The 21,032-nt window shown below is 29.9% G+C and overlaps 2 protein-coding genes and 1 pseudogene across 3 annotated transcripts in view; 2 read left to right on the top strand and 1 right to left on the bottom strand.

Moving 5' to 3' along the window:
• The window catches only part of LOC111624207 (heterogeneous nuclear ribonucleoprotein L-like), a 91,385-nt gene that overhangs the window by 23,495 nt on the left and 46,858 nt on the right, over positions 1-21,032 (top strand). Inside the window, exons 4-6 of one of the 2 annotated variants that reach the window (XM_023367016.1) lie at positions 1,417-1,502; positions 10,474-10,570; positions 12,421-12,484. In XM_023367016.1, the coding sequence (XP_023222784.1) occupies positions 1,417-1,502; positions 10,474-10,570; positions 12,421-12,484 (247 nt within the window). Of the gene's footprint in view, positions 1-1,416; positions 1,503-3,670; positions 3,756-10,473; positions 10,571-12,420; positions 12,485-21,032 lie in introns of those variants that run through there. The other variant, XM_023367015.1, reaches the window with a different exon arrangement.
• Positions 5,026-5,833, bottom strand: LOC111624209 (annotated as a pseudogene).
• Positions 13,812-15,749, top strand: LOC111624208. Its single transcript, XM_023367017.1, has 2 exons — positions 13,812-15,544; positions 15,721-15,749. Coding segments are annotated over exons 1-2 (1,077 nt in total). The 5' UTR covers positions 13,812-14,468; the 3' UTR covers positions 15,722-15,749.

Below are 21,032 nucleotides of genomic sequence, written 5' to 3'. Positions count from 1 at the left end.
GCCATTCCAAACACTCACAATGTACAAAACACATGCACTGAAAAAATTAGCAAGTACACAGAACTTGCCCAGGAAATAAGGCATCTGTGGAGGATGGATAGGGTAATTATTGTACCTGTTGTTCTCTCCTGTACAGGTGTGATACCACACACACTACACAAAAGCCTGGGAACGTTACAATTGAATAGAAATACATACATCACACTACAGAAGGCCACTATATTGAATACATGCCATATTGTTAGGAAATCCTGAATACAGACACACACACTGACACACTTATTTAATTTTAGTTTTGGTTTGGTTGCTATGCCTTGACTCTGGTCCGGCATAGTACACAGCCACCGGTGTGAACCGAGTTTAACTCACAAAACCCAACATAATAATAATAATAATAACATTCAAAATAAATACTTTAATCTTCAATAGTAAAATTTTATCAGATTATACATTTGAAACATACACAAAGAAATTCAAACAATTTTTAACTTATATTTTAAATTAAATTATCATCCTGACTTTGAATGTAATAATACTACATTATTATATTTTGATAAATATAACTATTTCAATATTTTCATAAAAATAAAGTTTTACAAAATAATTACAAAAAAAGGAAAAACTAAATTGATTCCTATTCTTACATATTCATTTTGAAAATCTATCCATTGATGCATATTGATATACAGTGGTACCTTGATACTTGGACGGCTCCTAACTCACAGTTCAGTATTTGAATGCATGTTTGGGGAAAATCAGTAATTGACTGTTTGCTTGGCACTCACCAAAACAAAAATGACCTGCTAGAACAAATTTTCAGTTCATAACAAATATTTTTTAATTTTAACTTTAATTTTGTCATCTATTAAAAAGTTTCTATGATAAAAATGAGTAATTAGTTTAAAAATAAATTGAAATTCTAGTGTTGTCTATCTTTATCAGACAGAATTGTTGCTAAAATTAATAGGTGTATGTTGCCACTCTGTATGTGTATGAAACAAAGGAAATATGTCAGTCTTCCCATAGTGGTTGCTCAGTGTCCATATTTATTGGAAGAAGATTAAATAAATATATTACAATTGAATGAACCTATTTCTTTACATATTTTGGGAATTACTCTATAACATATTAATTTCTGTGAATACAGTTGTATTTATTGTAATAAATGATGCAGTTTTAATACATTCTCAATTGGATTTGATGGAAAGGAAGATGTCTTAGTTTTTTTTTTAATATATTCTGATAATATAATACTTTAAAAATAATAACTGCATCATAAATGACATGATGTAAACAAAACATGGAATGTTAATCTTGAACTATAAAATTATTTCTTTTGTATAACCAAATGTTTTTGTTTTTACATTGTTTTGTAGCATTTATTGTATGCTTGTTTAAATTCTTTTTTATTTTAAGGATGTGATTCAGACTATTTGTAGTCCAAGTGGAAAGGTTCAACGTATTGTAATTTTTAAGAAGAATGGAGTTCAAGCTATGGTTGAATATCCTTTTTTAAAATATAAGTTTAATAAATAAAATAAAATTTTAAAATGACTGTAATAATTTTTATAAATTAATATATGTACAGTAGAGCATCGATTATACAAAGAAATTCGGGACTGGGGTTGTTTGGATAACTGATCATGTACAAAAAAATATATTAACCTATCCCATGTTGAAATTTTTCTCTGTTGTGTGTCGTTTTGCATTGAATTTTCGTTGTTAACGAAAATGGTTTTAAAATAATAATCGTGGCTATTGTATCATTAAAAATTATTTCTTTATTTTGTACAAACAAAATAAATATATTGAAAAATATAAAAACAAAAATAAATATATTTTGGAAGTTAATCTAATATCAAAAACATTCCGATGCAGAAACGAGTTACAACCTTACATAAAGTAGGCCTAGGAAAAGAAGCCCAAAATTGTCTTTTGCTTTACAGCTGAGATTCGTTTTTTTTTGCCACTAAATTTCGCACACGTTTTAAAGACAGCAATTGGATAGCATAACATTCTTCTTGCTGTTCTAACCACTTCATAGCTGTCTCAAGGCAGTGAAAAGCTACCTCACTGGATGGTTCTTTTTTTTAGCATGGTTGTTGTCATAGGGCTCTTCCTCATTGTTGCAAGGGTCTTGGTTGTTGATGACACTGGCAATGATTTCGTTGTCCGACAATACCTGATAGCCAGGGTCATTGGCATCACACTCGAGCCAGTCTTGAATGTTTTCCTTGTCGCATTCTTCAAATCCAGAACATTCTTTAATTAGTCCAAACAGTTGTGATACAAATTGGAAACAGCCTATTTGTATCACAACTGGTGGCTCTTCAGGTGCAGCAATAGACTCCTCTGATGGTAGGAGCTTATTTCAAGCTGTTGCTAGTGGAGTGTCCTTGATAGTAGCCCAAGCTTCTGCTGCCATTTACATAGCATTCTTTAGGTTAATTTCAATGTACACTTGCTGAATTGTTTTTTTCACATTCTTCCCCGATTATTATCTTATGCAGCAATGCCTTTCTGTGATATTGTTTGAAGCTTTCAATGACTCCCTGGTTCATCAGTTGGAAGACTGAAGTAACATTGGGAGGCATGAAAACAACTTTAAAATTTTCGTTTTCTCTTTCCAGTGAAATATTTGAAGGATGACTTGGGGCATTGTCAATCAACAAAAAAACATTTCCAGAATTCCCTGTTTTAAGCTGATGCTTTTTGACTTCAGGGATAAATAGTGTCGTACCATTTTATAAAAATGATTGTATTCATCCATGAATTCTTTTAATTTTTGTAGGTGACCGGCAATTTTTTTATTCCTTTAAAGCACCATGGANCATAAAAATAAAGTTTTACAAAATAATTACAAAAAAAGGAAAAACTAAATTGATTCCTATTCTTACATATTCATTTTGAAAATCTATCCATTGATGCATATTGATATACAGTGGTACCTTGATACTTGGACGGCTCCTAACTCACAGTTCAGTATTTGAATGCATGTTTGGGGAAAATCAGTAATTGACTGTTTGCTTGGCACTCACCAAAACAAAAATGACCTGCTAGAACAAATTTTCAGTTCATAACAAATATTTTTTAATTTTAACTTTAATTTTGTCATCTATTAAAAAGTTTCTATGATAAAAATGAGTAATTAGTTTAAAAATAAATTGAAATTCTAGTGTTGTCTATCTTTATCAGACAGAATTGTTGCTAAAATTAATAGGTGTATGTTGCCACTCTGTATGTGTATGAAACAAAGGAAATATGTCAGTCTTCCCATAGTGGTTGCTCAGTGTCCATATTTATTGGAAGAAGATTAAATAAATATATTACAATTGAATGAACCTATTTCTTTACATATTTTGGGAATTACTCTATAACATATTAATTTCTGTGAATGCAGTTGTATTTATTGTAATAAATGATGCAGTTTTAATACATTCTCAATTGGATTTGATGGAAAGGAAGATGTCTTAGTTTTTTTTTTAATATATTCTGATAATATAATACTTTAAAAATAATAACTGCATCATAAATGACATGATGTAAACAAAACATGGAATGTTAATCTTGAACTATAAAATTATTTCTTTTGTTTAACCAAATGTTTTTGTTTTTACATTGTTTTGTAGCATTTATTGTATGCTTGTTTAAATTTTTTTTTATTTTAAGGATGTGATTCAGACTATTTGTAGTCCAAGTGGAAAGGTTCAACGTATTGTAATTTTTAAGAAGAATGGAGTTCAAGCTATGGTTGAATATCCTTTTTTAAAATATAAGTTTAATAAATAAAATAAAATTTTAAAATGACTGTAATAATTTTTATAAATTAATATATGTACAGTAGAGCATCGATTATACAAAGAAATTTGGGACTGGGGTTGTTTGGATAACTGATCATGTACAAAAAAATATATTAACCTATCCCATGTTGAAATTTTTCTCTGTTGTGTGTCGCTTTGCATTGAATTTTCGTTGTTAACGAAAATGGTTTTAAAATAATAATCGTGGCTATTGTATCATTAAAAATTATTTCTTTATTTTGTACAAACAAAATAAATATATTGAAAAATATAAAAACAAAAATAAATATATTTTGGAAGTTAATCTAATATCAAAAACATTCCGATGCAGAAACGAGTTACAACCTTACATAAAGTAGGCCTAGGAAAAGAAGCCCAAAATTGTCTTTTGCTTTACAGCTGAGATTCGTTTTTTTTGCCACTAAATTTCGCACACATTTTAAAGACAGCAATTGGATAGCAAAACATTCTTCTTGCTGTTCTAACCACTTCATAGCTGTCTCAAGGCAGTGAAAAGCTACCTCACTGGATGGTCCTTTTTTTTAGCATGGTTGTTGTCATAGGGCTCTTCCTCATTGTTGCAAGGGTCTTGGTTGTTGATGACACTGGCAATGATTTCGTTGTCCGACAATACCTGATAGCCAGGGTCATTGGCATCACACTCGAGACAGTCTTGAATGTTTTCCTNTACAAAAAATTCACGACAAAAGGCATCTCAAATACGCAGAGGCGTGGCATATTTGTAAAAATAGTCAAGAAGGACAAGCAATTAACTTTAGAGAAGCAAGTAAAATATCGGAAGCATGGAGATCGAGCTTAATATAACGGAGCGAAATAATAGAAATAGCAAGACAAATTTTGGAAAAGCATGCATATGAAAGGTGCAATCGGGCTACACGTGCATTATTATTAGTGATTTTATGGTTATATTTAGCATTGTTGTCTTTATTTATGTTAGGTTCATATATGTATGGTTTGATGTATCGTATTAGTGGTTATTGGTAGTATTCTTTATCGCGTTTATTTTTAACGGTAAACAAACGGCACGATTCTGCGCAATAAGAGTTTGTTTAAAAAGCGTTCCAAAACGCATTTATCGTTTTTATGAATTCGCCAATATTCGATTTTCATTGGTTCGTTCTTGAAAAAGGGCATTAAAGATGTCCGAAAATGTTTGAAGTGTTATAATAAATTTGGCTGTATTATATAAGGCTTGTGGGTAACATATCCGCATACTATAACAGTGATACATGATTTACTTGCCTTAAAACCAAGTGCTGACATTTCATTCTTAGAAACTAGGGTTTTTGTTGGTATTTTCTTCCAGTACAAACCAATTTCGTCTGGATTGTAGACATTGGTTTGTTTTGTAGCCCTCCTTATCAATCACGTTTTTAAAATGACTCTTTCAAACGTTCAGCTGATTTAGTATTAGCCGACAGTTTTTCACCCTGGATGTCCAATTCCCTAATTCCATGCCTAGATTTGAAACACATAAGCCAGCTGGTAGTCACTTTAAAATCAGCATTACCCCCTAGTTTCTTGATCATTTCAAGAGCTTTTTCACAAATCAAAGACCACTTATTGGTTGTCCTTGGCTATGTACCTGCATGAACCATGTGTAAAGTGCAGTGTCCAAATTCTGTTTTTCTGCTATTTTCATCATTTTTCTGTGCAAGCTTCCATCTTCACTGTCAAGTACACACTCAAATTTTTTAATGGCATCACTGTTCTTTTTAATGTCCGATATTGTGGCATTTCCAACTCCATATTTCCGAGCTAAGCTTGATCCACTAGCACCACTCTTCAACTGATCTATTATTTTAAGTTTATTGGAAACACTGAGAACAATGCAGTTACGTTTAGTCGCCATTGTGAACAGTACAACTACAGCATGATGTTACAAGTGTGGAATTCACAGATCCAAAATTAATGTTCCCAATGGAAATGAATTTCGATTCAGCATGACACATGTCCCAACACACAGTCCTCAGAAAAACACTAAACAAAGCAAGCAAAACTCACCACTCACGATGGGAAAAAACCATTTAAATACAGTCGAACCCCCTATAACACTGTCACTTAGATTTTACAAATACGTGAGCCATTCACAGCCCGGCACATGTATTTGTAAAATCTAAGTGACTTGGAAAATCTAAGTGACTTGTAAAATCTAAGTAACATGGAATTCATATAAAACAGAATTATCAACAGTGTTATAGGGGGTCGACTGTACTGGCGCTTTTTAAGTATTCTCTCGTGGTCGTGCCAGTGCTGCCAGCTAAAACACGCATACCAACAAAAACAATATTTGAGTAGCCCAAGACATAGCCAAATATTGCAGCACCACAGCACTAGCGGAAATTTAAATTTGCTGATTGGAAAGCTTTCAGTTAACCAATGTTTCAGTTGATAGGTATTTGGATAATTGATGTGCTACTGTACAATATAGAATGATGTCTTTATTTTATGTTTTACAGATAAGCCATATTATTGATATAAGTTAGTTTAAGTTTTTATTCACTTTTTATTTAATAAAACTTACCAATCAACTTTTATAAACAGCTTTGTTTCTACATTTAAACAAGTTTTTATAAATGCAATATTGCAGAACTGTAGTATTTCACTTACTTTGCATTTAGGTTTAAAAACATGTTTTTAAGTTCACTTTGTGTAAAGAGTTTTAAAAATCATTATTTGAATTTTGTATATTCTTTCTTCACCCAACGTTGATATTTTGAAATGTTAAAAGTACTTGCATATAGTAGTACCTCAGGATATGAAATTAATCCGTTCCGAAACTGAGATTGTATCATGAAAATGTCGTGAGGTGAATCATTTTTCCCCATACGATTACATGTAAAACCAAATAATTTGTTCCAACACGAAAAACACACTCAAATTAAAGCTAAGTAGTACATTAAAAAAAACTATAGTAAGGAAAACACTGAAAATGCATTTTGTAGTTGTAAATGTAAAAATAACCATAATAGAATAATAATTGATTAAAAAAAAATGTAGTTTTATTTGCACTTTACCTTTGAGGATAGACGACGGTGGAGGTATAAACTGGTGGCAGAAGAGAGTTAGAAGTGAAATAATACTAAAACTTAACTTACATAACATAAGTTATTTTTAAGTTATTGTTACATTAACTCTAATTTTTTAACTTTTCTGTTTTATATATTTTTTAAAAATTTTTTATTCACTGGTTTTTGCTGTCTTTCCTTCACTTCCACCAGCACTTTCACTGGATAGAGGTCACTTGGTAAAATATCTATCCAAAGAACCTACTTTTTAAAATGTATGTTTCTAAAATGACTTAGCCAAATGTCATTACTCCGAGCAGCAATACAGCCAGTGTGAACCTTTTCGGAATGTTTCTTTTCAATAAAATCAGTCACTTTCTGATAATACCTCAAGATTTCCTTTATTGAGTGAGATCCTTCCACGGCAAAGCAAACACGTGGACTGAGACCAATGAACAGAAGTGAATAAAAAATGGCGCTGGGAACTAATGTAATGTTGTATGGTGAGTTTTTGTTCGTATTGTGGAGCAAAAATATGTTCAAATTTTATATCATATCCTGAAAATTTTGTATCCTAAGGCGTTTGTATCCTGAGTTACCATTTTATTTAATTCATTAAGTAAATAAATTTAATGCCAAAACCCAGTACTTTTTCTTCCATATATAGACACTGCTATACATTTTGTATCAATGCAGGCTGTTGTATGTGTAAGCAAGCCAACTTTTAGGGGAAATCAGTTAATTTTGCGTCAATGATGGTCTAGGGTCCTTTCGTATGTGGGTAATGGTGGCAAAGACAAAGATGACAAGTATCTTACAAAAACTTTATTGTAATATGAAATAAACTTACACCAGGAAAAAAATAGTTTTCCTTAAAACAATCAGTTATTCCGACATCCTGGGTGTCGATGTTGTTTCTTGTTCATCGATTGAAGGTTGCCCTGGGACAGTGGCAGATGGGAGACTCCATTGGTTGGCATTGCCGATATAGTCTGAGTCTGTAGTGGCACAGGTTACCAGTTGGGCACAATGGACGGAAAACTCATTTTTCGTGTTGACTAATCATATGCAGGTGCACAGTTTTCACAGTTTATGGAAAGTGAGTCTGTCCTTGAAGATCGGGGATTATATCAATCTCCGTTTTTTCCTTTGCCCATTCTGATTGGCTCCACATCCCTTTTTCTCGCTTTTTGATTGGTCCCTTGTCTGTCCCTAAGTGAAAGACAAGACCTGTTCGGGTCACGAGAAAGGTCCACTTCGGAGAATCTACCTGACACCATCCATTAACTCTGGATGGAAGGTGTTGATGGTACTTTGAAACCTGCACTCATATTTTACCTCATTGTTATCTAGCCTATGACATTTGAGAATTTTAACAACCTGATGTGTTGTCTTTTTTTTATCATTAACCTTTCCACTTTTCAAAATTTTTCTATGTTTTAATTGCTTGTATGTAAGCACTTTGTCAAAGGTCCATCTCTGCTGGTTGACGTTCGTTTACATCTATTGCATTGCATTTGACATTAATAGTTTTTCCTTGTCTTCATCTCATATGACTTGCACAACTAATCTGACCTTTGATCGGTTTTAACAATGGAAGTTTTTCTACTTTCGTTTTAATAAATTTTTAATTGCAACCTGTTTTTGGAACCTCACATATGCTTCTGATTTGTTTACACACATGCTGTTCAGTCTGGAGATGTTAGTGATGATATTATGTTAAGATTGATTAAAAATTAATATCATGCACTGAAACCAATAACTGGTGCAAAATACAGTGGGTGATCGGTTAACAAACAAATCGGATAACGAACACTTTCACGAAAGATTTTTATGATTGGATAACGAACACTTCACTGAACAAACACAAGAAGCGACGTAAAATAACGAATACCGATTGGTCTTCCTTTGTCTTCAGGCAACAATTCGAAACTTTTCAGAGCACGGGAGACGTCGACATCGACGTTCTACCCAGTATATACTGATCGGATAGTATTCCCCTGAAGTTTGAAACTCTCTCTTGTAATTCCAGCCTTTTGTATTTCTGACAGAAACAATTCTTTTACGTTTTCTTCTGAAAATGCAGATTTATGCCAATATCCGCTATTAAAGATCTTTTGAAGAAGTAGGAAGATGTCAGAACAACGGTCTTAAAATGGCATCCAAACCAAGTTGAGGTTAATAGGCCTAGGGATCTCTACAATTACAATGCTATTAATTACTTCTGAAAAATCATGAATAAGACAGAAAAGTAATCGACGTTGGATAGATTCTTTAACCTCCACAAACAGAAAAAACATGACTAATAAAAATGCAAGAACATGTATATATGTATTTTTATTATTACATATGAATAAACGTAGTAAAAAAGTATATACTTTTTTTATTTTTGGGGTCTCTGGAACGAATTAATCAAATTCCCATAGAAACCTATGGTAAATCGATAATCGGTTAACGAACAATTTGGATAGCGAACAAAGTCTTGGAACGGATTATGTTCGTTAACCGATCACCCACTGTAACTGGTAAATAGAAGGAACATCCTTCTATTTACCATTTGGAAAACCTGAAGAACTCTGAAGGAGTTAGAAATTGTTATTGCACAGAACCAACACTCACAATAATTCATATGTATATAATAATTTTCCAGACATATACTATATATTTCTGGCTAGAGTTTTTATTTCAAGATTACTGCTGGAAATGCTATCTAGTAGTAATAAAATCCACACCTTATATAAATCTCCAGCAAGCAGAATTTGTATAACAAACATTTTTGGTTTATTTTATAAGGTTTGAAGTTTATAAAAACTTCAGTTTCAGAAGTTTTATTACTCAGTGTTATAAGATTTGAAGTTTATAAAAACTTCAAACCTTATAAAATAAACCGAAAATGTTTGTTATACAAATTCTGCTTGCTGGAGATTTATATAAGGTGTGGATTTTATTACTAGGGTTTTTTTCCCACCATGTATATGGTGTGCTGAAAACTCTGGACTGAAATTTGTTTGGACCCATGTATGTGTTCAAATAAATTCCAGTTCATGGAATACTAGCATGCCAGATTATTACCAGGTATTCTGGATTATTGGTTGCTGGATTACTAAACTTCTTTAATTGCTGTTGAACAATCAACTATTAAATGATATTGATAAAACACCATTAAAAAAAAACTATTCTCTAGAATCCTGGATATTTTAGCTAAAAATCACAATACAGGACTTTCCATGAATATGTTAAATAAAAATTTTTCACAAATAAATTATTTTTATGATTATTAATAGTTGATATTACTCTATAATAATGATCAAATGATCTAATAATCTAATAATATATGATTAGAAAGTAGCCTATGTAAATCTAAATATAAGTTACTTAAATGTTTAAATTATAAAGTTAGTATGAACAGAAATATGAAACTGCTTTGCTTGATTGTTTTCTAATGTGCTACTTTTATTATTGTAAGTTATTTCTATTATTTTATAATTTTCATCTGTGGATTATTGTTTCAAAATTATTTTATTGCTCAATGTTTTTGAGATCTATAATGTTGATTTAATTTTTAATAAAAAAAGACAATGTCTGTTATCAAGTATAATTACATGTTGTTTTCTGTGATATAAGATTTCCTTGACAATTTAAACATTTGATAGCATTGAATCAGCCAAGAGAGCAAAAGAATCATTAAATGGTGCTGATATATATTCTGGTTGTTGTACTTTGAAGATTGAATATGCAAAGGTAATGTATGATTAAATTAAATGTAACCTTTCAAATAAACTGCATATTAGATTTGACTATGATATTTTTAAAAAACTGGTAAATTTAATCATAATAAAAATTCTATAAATTTTTACATATTTCTCTTTCAATAAATACAATTATGTTACAATAAATAATTAAGTTCTGATAGAAAATATGTAAAATTTTCAAAATTCTTTAATTTTTATATTTCAACTACAGTCGACCCCCCTATAACACGGTAGATATGTTCCGGTTTTTATGAATCCATTTTCTACAAATCCTTAAATATGTGAGCCAATCACAGCCTGACACGTATGCAGTTTACGGACTATGGCTGTTTGAAAGGTTTTCTCCCATAAAATTAATCAATTCTAGACTAATTCGACTTAACATTTCCAAAATACGTATAATTTTTTAGGAATAATCCATATAAACTATGCTATAAACAAAAAATTGTAGGATTACTTACCAAGCGTGCACTGCTCAACGATGCCATTGCTTAAACTTGTTTTCATTGTGGAGCTTGTTATCGAATGGTGCTCGCGTGCTTCCTGATAAATTATTTTTTTTTTGCGAAAAATTCGCTGAACTTTGGAGACATCATTAATATAAATATAATTTTTATGGATATTAAGTAATAAATGGTTTTCAGTAGGTCCGCTGCTCTGAACTCAATGGTTTGTACAATATCCGCTATTGGTCTAGATTGGACCAATCCTGTCGCAACACGAGTTGGTGATGATGTTTTAGCAAATTATACGAGTTTTTTTAGCGTGTTTGTACGAANAATGGTTTTCAGTAGGTCCGCTGCTCTGAACTCAATGGTTTGTACAATATCCGCTATTGGTCTAGATTGGACCAATCCTGTCGCAACACGAGTTGGTGATGATGTTTTAGCAAATTATACGAGTTTTTTTAGCGTGTTTGTACGAATACTGTCTCAATTTTTTCACCATCATATAGGAATCCGAACTATAAGAACCCATTTTATAGGGGGTCTACTGTAGTTTTATATTATAATTGATGTTTTTTTTTTTTTATTTGTGGTTTTAGGCCCCTTACTGCTCAGAGAGCACAAAGAGGCCAAGTTATAATTGATGTTAATAATCATAATTGTTTTTTTTTTTTTTTTAATTAAGATGAAAATAGATAAACAGTCATTCCTTACATTTTGTAGGTATGAATTTTTTGTTGTTTTTAATATTATTTAAAAAATATTAATTAATAAAAATGTTTTTAAAATGATATGGAAATAAGATATAATTGTAGTTTCTGATGTGTTGCTGACAATTTTACAATTTTAAGTAAAAACTGGTGTTTGTGGGACGCCACACAACAGAATGCAACACAAACAATTTCACAGAACATTCACACAGTGTTAATCAATCATAAAATACTTCACTAAAACAGTGAAATACAGAATTACTGATCCAAAAAAAAGTACAGAAGCATAGTAAGCAGATCCTTTGCATTGAGCAGACTGACACAAACAGTCAGTAACATATTAGAAAAGAAAGAATGGGTAGGGCAAGATATAGATGCTATTGCATAACCAGCATATACCACTTCTATATGAAATATTTCAGAAAACCTTTCTGAAAAAGATTGAGATTTTTTTTTTTTTGGGATGATCCTACAAAATAACAACTGCAAAAGTGAAGAGTGGCTGTTATTTAGATTATAAATAATTTTAATATGGTAGATTTTACTTATTTAGTAATTTTAAGAAATATTGTTTTAGTATTTTTTTGGAAAGGACTTTGTCTTCAAAAGAATTAATTTTAAGAAAATTTTGATTCAGTATTAAAATGTATACGTAATAAAAATGTAAATAAAATACATTACAGCCTACTAGACTCAATGTTCATAAGAATGACAATGAAAGCTGGGATTATACAAATCCTACTTTAGGTAAGATATTTTTTTCTTGTGTATATATTTTTATGTTTAAATACTGCTTATTAAAAAAAATATTTTTAATTTTACAGTATTATATATAATGAGATTTTTATATATTTATAATTTGAATTTTTACACATCACTAATAAAATTAATTTATTAGTAAGAAGGAAAAGTTAAAAATTTTTATAAATAGACTATACTGCTTAAATTTAATTAATTAAATACCAATAACAAAGTTTTATAACACTGTTTTATTAAAAGTCGTTGGTACACTTTTGCATGAAATAACTATATATAGTAAACCTCATTATTTTGAAACTCAATGGACCAAAAAACATGGCATTAATTATCCAAACTTTTTTGGAAATGAATTTTTTTGAAATTCTCAAATAAAATTGTGACATCATCTTATAATTTTTACTCATTTGGTTACAAATCTATACTAATATTATAAAGAAGTAATGTTTGTAAGTAAGTAAGTTTGGATGTAGCGGGTAATCTCCGAAACTACTCATCCGATTTCAAAACTTCTTTCACCGATTTCAAAACTTATTTCGTTAAACATTCATATAAATTAAAAGATATAATCTAGGTTAAAGCTTTTATGTCCAGAAGATGGCACTACGAGTACGACACCCTAAGTTTGCTTTTTTGTGAAAATGAACTAAAGCGGATCATCATCTATCTATCTATATAAATAAAAATGTAATGTTCGTTTGTTCCTATCGATTCCTTTGAAATTTTGACACAATGCTGCATTTGAATACAGACGTGTTTTTATATAATATACATGTCGAAATTCCCCCACTGAAGGGAGATGGTTAGGATTAATTAAGGCTTACCGTGAAGAACTTGGCTTCTATTATACTATTTTAGATGCGGGTTTTTGTGTTTTTGATTGCGTTTTAATAGGATATGTCAAGAGAATGTTCACTAAGAAGAAATTTTTCGAAAAATTTCCTCCCACGGGGAAGTGTTATACATTTATAATAGATACATTTTGAGCTACAACAACACGTAGCGGGGTCTGCTAGTTCAATAATATTATGAGTTATTACTTAGTAATTTAAGCTATTTCAGAAAAATGTTAGTTGGATGAATCTCATTTAACTTTTCTGAAATAGTTAGCTCATTATATTTCCTATTTGTAGCCATTTTGTAATCTTTTCTTCTAATTTAAAGAAAATAGAATTTTTCTGTAAGAAAAAGCAAAAACTGGCTTAAAGAGAATACAATCTAACACACAATAGTATTCTATTATTAATTGTATTGAATTTATATCAAAGAACTTTTGTACATAAATGTATGATTTTCAATCATAATAAATTAAAATTAATGTAAAAAGAGCATTAATGATGCAACTTACCTTATTATGATTTACCTCATTTGAAATTGCTTAAGTACTTCAGTAAGAATTACCTGTGAATTTCATGTAGAGGACCAATGGCTAGTTCTATGAAAAATTCACTATCTCAAGTTTGAGATTACAAAAATCATGTGATCTGATGAAAACAAGCTCCATTAATAGTTAAAGCTATAAATATGCATTTCTATCATGAATAGAAATGTGGATTAACATAGAAATTTAATCAACTTTGGAATCATTGAAGCAATAGATTTTTGCAAAAAATGTCCAAAATAATTAAATGCCAAACAAATTTCTTCCATGAAAATAAAAAAATTCTCTCTCTGTTCACAATGCTGTACAATGTCTGAATGATCTTGAATGGAAATTCAATAAATCTACAATGTACAATTTGTAAAACTGAAACCAAAAATGTCACTTGTGTGTGAAACTTTCCTTATAAACATGTAATGATAGGATATCTTGACAGCCGCTAATAATTATAAAAATGATACACAATTTGCATTTGTAGAAGGAGGTGGTATTCAGACAGCTCTCTTTGTGTTGTTGTCACTAATCCAAATACAGTTGCTTAAGAAAAGACATAAAGTGTTCGCTCTTTTTTTGGATCTTGATAAAGCATATGATATGATTAGCATTACAGATCTACAGAGTAAAATGAAGAGATGTGGAGCAAATGAACTTATGATAGGGTTGCTGTTTGGAAAATATAAGACAATCATTAAACAAAATACGAATATCTGGATACCGTTTATTACCTACAGAGGACTATTACAAGGAGATCCATTGTCCCCACATCTTTTCAATTTTTATCTATTTGACCTAAATAATTGTTTTAAAAGAGATGAAGATGGTATTCAAATCGAAAATCAGACAAGACATACTATATCATATGCCGATGACATTGTGCTGGTAGCTCCAATGGCAGCTGCGCTCCGTAGAAAGATCCAACAAATTTGTGAGTACTTAGAAAAGTTAAGAGTTAAAATAAATCCAAAAAAATCAACAATAATGATATTTAGAAATGGTAGTAATGTATCCAAAAAGCACATGTCCTTTTTTATTAATAAAGAAGTGAAGATAGTTAAGGAAATTAAATTTTTAGGAATAACATTTATACCAAACCTTTTGTTTGAGAAACATTATAAAAATTCACTAAATAAAGCAAAAATTGCAATAAATAACTTAATTGGTCTATTCTGTAAGGCAAAACTAAAGAACTTAGGAACACACTTTCAACTTTTTAATTTGCTTGTGATGAATTCAATGGGCTATGCGGCCCCAGTTTGGAGTATGGATAAGTTTAATGACTTTGAAAAAATACGGAATATATTTATACGCAAGATATTCCAGTTAGAATTTAATATCCTGGGCAGTGCTTTAAGATTAGAAACAAATAGATTTAGATTAAATACTATATTAATAAAAAGATATTTAATGTTTCTCCAAAAAATTATTAAGGCAGAAGACATAACAACAAAATTACTGTTTTTACTATATCACAAATCAAGGAAAACGGACTTAAGAAGAAGTTGGATAATACAGCTATTGAAGATAGTAAATAAATACAGATTCTCTATTAAATTGTTTTTGGATCGTACACATAATATGGAGCAGTATAGTAAAGAAATAATATACAGAGCTATGGAGCTCTCCATTGTTCAAGACATTGAGGATATACGAAAACGGGAAAACACAAGCTGGTATGCAAGAATTTTAAATTACCCAGTAAATAATAACTATATATTGACAAATCTAGCTTTTAACATCAAAAAGTTTTTATACAGATTAGGTTAAATAAAAATGGAATAATTATAAATGATAAATATATAGACTATACCCAATCTAAATGTTTAAATTGTACCAAAATTTTATCTAGAGTTCATATTATATGTGAATGCTGTAATGAAAAGGATAAACTATAAAGGCTCCAGATGGGACTGCTGGATAACTGTGATGAGATGAGATGGAAATGTATAAGACTTTTGACAGAGCTAATACTAACACGATTTATATGTTATATAACTATGTTAAACAATTTATTAAATGATAATTGTGACAAAATATTAATGTAATTCTATAGATCTGTAAATAGAATATATAAGTGTTGTTAAGACATGATTATGTAAGATGTTAATATGCGTTTTTAAAATCAAACGCCCTTGTAACAGGTGAAAGCCTTTTACACCAAATAAAGATTATTATTATTATTATTATTATTATGATAGGATATCTTGAATGAAATGATATTTTTGTGGGTTACAGGACCAGATAATGATTTCAAATTTCATTGTATGCTCATTTTGAATTATCCATACTAAAATATATGCAAAATCCTGACATTGGCCAGGGATTAGACTTGACTTCAAATTATCTGATATCAAAATAATGAGATTTTACTGTAAGTGAATAAAAGAGTGAATAAAAGAGTGAAAGAAATATATTTGAATTTGTTCATTTTTCTTTGTTTAAATTCACTAAGGAAATAGTTTAACTTAACTTTCTTGGCCGTAAATTGCAGAAACACAAAAATTCCATTGTTTTTAAACTTAGAGTTACTAATCAACTCTAATGATGTACAAAATGATATTCAAAAATAATTTTTTTTTTGCTGTGTGAAGGTATTTATTTGAATACTAAAAGTGCTATTCATTTGCATATTTATTACTGAATTATATTAGTTTATCATATATGTTCCATTGCTAATGCCATTCAAATTAATAATATATTAAGATAATATAAAAGTTAAAATAAAATTTGCATACTTATTGAGCTAAAGTGTTGTAAAATCATATTACTATATTAATGAATAATAAATTATATGATGATTATATGTTTATTTTTAATCTGTATTAAATAACCACTCGTGTGTGGTGAGTGGTTATTTAATACAGATTACTTAAATTATTTAAAAATTACCGAAATTACTTAAAAAAAGTGCATACACGGAACCAGTATTTGTTCCATGCACACAGTTTTTTAATCTGTATTTTGTTATTTCGTATATAATTTATATTTTTTATAACAACATAAGTATTCAAACTTTTGTCTTTTTAACTCTTGTGCAATAGATGCTTAGAAAACTGATGTTTTACTTCAACTTTGAGTTGCCATAGTGTAAAATTAGTAAGAAATTTGAGCTTAACTAGAACATTACATACTTTGTTATATCATGATAGAATTGAATTGGAGCAGGAAAGAAAGAAACAATCTTTGCACTTGATAGGTACAGATGAGGCAATCCTTGTATGGTACCTGATGGTTGCAGACAGGCAAACTTTGCACTTGCCACCCTAAAAGAGGCTATCCTTGTACATACTTGCAATGGGAGAGACTATCCTCATACCTGCTGATTTGGAGAAGCATTTTGTTTATTTTGCTCCTATTTTCCATTAGGTGCATGCAATACTGTTTTCATTTTTGATCCCTAGGCCTAAATTCTGTTAGGCACATTCAGTAACATCAGAGAGCATGAATACAGTTTAATTCCCTCTGTATATTGAAAATGAAGTCATGGACCCCTATTTTCTATATTTAAGTGGACCATCATTGCATTTTTAGATTCCTCATTTGCAATTAATGGAAAATGGCAAAGTTTTATCAAAATTGGCCCATTAAATTTTGAGAACAAACTCAGTTCTATAAGTCCATATAAGATGTTCTAGTGACTGTACAACATTGTCCAACAAAATCTTGCAATTCATGCAATATCGCTTTGTCATGTGAGTTCATGCTATGATCTTATATCATGAAAACAAAGTCAGGGACTTCCCATTTTTTATTACATTTTAGATTCCTTATCACAATTAATGGAAAATGGTAAAGTTTAATCAAAATTGATCAATCAGATTTTGAGAAAGAACACAATTCTGTAAGCTACATGGAAAAGGCTTTACTAACACTCCACCTCAAATATTAGGTGATCTAATGAAATGATTTTGAAATGATGCTACATTTTGATAATTATAAAATTTAGTTTTGAATATATCTTATTAGTATTTTAAAATAGATATAATAAACATCTTTTTCATTCAAAAAATTGCCTAGCTGTTTCTTTAAAGTTTGGAAAAAGTTGTAATAATTAAAAACAACACTGGATTTTAATTTTTTATTATGATATTTAATTTTTTAAATATGATACGAAGTTTTAACTAAAATTTGTTTCATTAAACATTGTTTTATGAATAATGAAATAATTGAAAATAACATATCTTATCTTTTTTTGGCAAGTACTTTTTTGTAAATTTTCATTTATAATGTCTTAGGCTAAGAATAATAATGAACAAAAATGGATTTGAATATGAGAAAAAATTTATAGTTACAAATTTTTTAACAAAATCAGTAGTTATTTTGAAAATTTTTTATTAATATATTTGAATTGCTTGTGTGCAGATGATAAGCCACACAAAGAATTTAAAAAATATGACATTTTAATTTTTAAACATGTTAATTTCAGGATTTATTTAAAGATTTAAATGTGATATTTTTTAAATTTTCCTTGTGGGGTTTATCACTTTTTGCACTCAAGCCATTCAATTTTAAAAATTTATTTCTGATTCAGATGTTGCCTATACTGTCATAGTTAACACATTATTGGACTGCATATCTAGATACAACACAGTAGTTTTTTTAAACCAGAGTATTTGTAATGTTATATATTTGTATTATGCAAGTTGAACATTCCTTTTTAAAATGTACAGAAAAAACTATTCAATTTATATCTGATTCTACAACATCTTTATTTCTGACTAAATGTCTTTATTGTTACTCAGAATTATTTATTTTATAATTAATAACATCCAGAAATTTTTTAATAAAGCATTTGCATGTATTTTAAATGATTTTACTTTGTACAAGCTTTTGTAATAATTTTATAAAAGATATATATCTTATGAATGATTCTTAATGGAAAAATAAAACCAAAACACTAAGTTTTATTTAAAGAGTAGATATTAAAATTTTTTTGTTGTTCTTTTTAATCTTTAAATATTTTTTAAAAACTAACAGTAATAATTTTAGGCTTTGAGAAAAGAATATAAATACAGTAGAGCATCGATTATCCGACCCCCCAATTAACCGTCACATCGATTAACCGATCGTTCTAGTCGGCAAATTTCAAATGTCCGCTAGTGATGTGGCACTACTATATTTGGCTATGTCTTGGCTACTTTAATATTATTTTTGTTAAATTTTTGCGTGTTTTAGCTGGCAACACTGGCTTGACCATTGAAGGGAAGGCAGTATTTAAACGAGACTTAATTTTCTAATTATGAGTGGTTGTTTGTTTTGTGAGCAATAAAATAATTTAAAAATAATAGTGACGATTATTATTTTAAAAAAAAATTTGTTAGGCTTAACATCAATGAAAATTCAACGCGAAGTTGGTTAATAGCGATATATTAATATACTAATTATATGGGTATACTAATATACTATACTAATAATGTATTTTTTTCATTATTTTCGGTTATCCGATTTTTTCAGTTATCCGACCAACCTGAGTACCCAATTGAGTCGGATAATCGATGCTCTACTGTATTAGATATTTTTGATAGAAACTATGACACTCATTGTTATTGTACATATTTATACAAAATTCAGAAAGAAAGTAAAAATATTCTTTTCGTATATGTGTATAAATTAACACATATTCATCTTTTACAAATAAAGATGAATTAATTAAAGTTCTATTTTAAAGTATAACAGATATTCATGATGTAAAAACATCAATAAAACCAAAACTTAAGCAAAATTTATGAGAATTTAATGTAAAAACAGATAAACAAATATTTTTGATAGCTATAACCTATTGATATCAGGTTAAGAATAGTATTTGAAAAATGAACAAAATTTGAATGTCAATTTTTAAATCTTGAGAAAGCTTTGTCTGATTGGATGTTAGCTTAGTGATATAGGATGATTAAGAAAATCATAAAAGGACTTCAAATAAGGATCTCCAACCTTAGAGGGCAATACTCTTCTTGAAGTTGATAGCAATATTTTTCTTATACACCTTCTATTCTCTAATAACTCATTTTTGAGTGTTGTAAGCTCTCTGGTTGGATGCAGAAGTTGGGCCTCATGCAGGTGTGCTTGGATCTGGTATTCTGTGATAGGGAGGGCTAAAGTGGTGTGTTGTTCTCTTAATTTATCAAAGTAAGATGTTCCTTTAATTGTTGGCAGATTGGGTGGGAAGTATTGTCAATGTAGAAAAAATGTTGATTGAGTGTGTTGTCAGTGCTGGAATTCTGATATAAACTTCTGACGGAAGGTCTTTATAATGATCCTTAGAGTTTCTCTATTTATATAGGTAGCAGGGTTTTGTTCAAATGCAGTGGATATGTTGTTGACACTCTATTTTCATGTAAGTTCACTTCAAATGTTCAAGGAGGACAGGCCAAACTTGTATGGTCTGTCCTCCTTGCTGTGACTGATGGTATTAGAGCAGGGGTTGCAAACTGGCAGCCCATTGGCAGCTGGATACAACCCATTAATTAAAGCTTCATATTTGGCCTGCAGCCTTGATGATCTCTTTTCAAAAAATCAATGTTTCTAACATGTGAGGATTAAAATGGAAAAAATTTGAACATCTAGCTGTTTACATAAATCATAAAGGCCTGGCAACAAAATGGCCTTTATTAGAGCCTTTATTTTTAATTACAATATGTTTTGGTTTACTGAATAATATTGGATTTGACTTGTGTCTGATATACATCTATTCACTGGCACTTTGCTGCATTTGAGTTTGAGGCCCTTGTATTAGAGGAATAAAATTTGATTAGACCCTTGATTATCTTGGGATGGTAGCCATGTTGAACTGCAATGTTTAAGATAGTTTAATTCCTGAGCTCTAGATGTGTGAATAAATGCTTTTCTAACAAAGGCTCTGAAAGCTGCTAATTTAAATTGGAAGTTTTTTGGAAGGCAATTTGTGTTGATTATACAGTAGAACCTCAATTATCCGCCCTAATTGGGGACTGGGGTTGGTCGGATAATTGAAAAGTCGGATAACCGAAAAGTATGAAAAAATCCATTATTAGTGTAGTATATTATTATATCCCATGTAATTAGTATATTAGTATATCGCTATTAACCTATTTTGCGTTGAATTTTCATCGATGTTAAGCCTAACAAAAATTTTTTAAAATAATAATCGTCGCTATTGTATCGTTAAAAATTAGAAAATTAAGC

This window comes from Centruroides sculpturatus, unplaced genomic scaffold, assembly GCF_000671375.1.
Source record: "Centruroides sculpturatus isolate CEXI.00-Female unplaced genomic scaffold, Cexi_2.0 scaffold61, whole genome shotgun sequence".
In the NCBI taxonomy this organism is placed as follows: domain Eukaryota; kingdom Metazoa; phylum Arthropoda; class Arachnida; order Scorpiones; family Buthidae; genus Centruroides; species Centruroides sculpturatus.
Note: the sequence above shows the minus strand (reverse complement) of the source record. Positions and strands in the feature narration are given on the sequence as shown.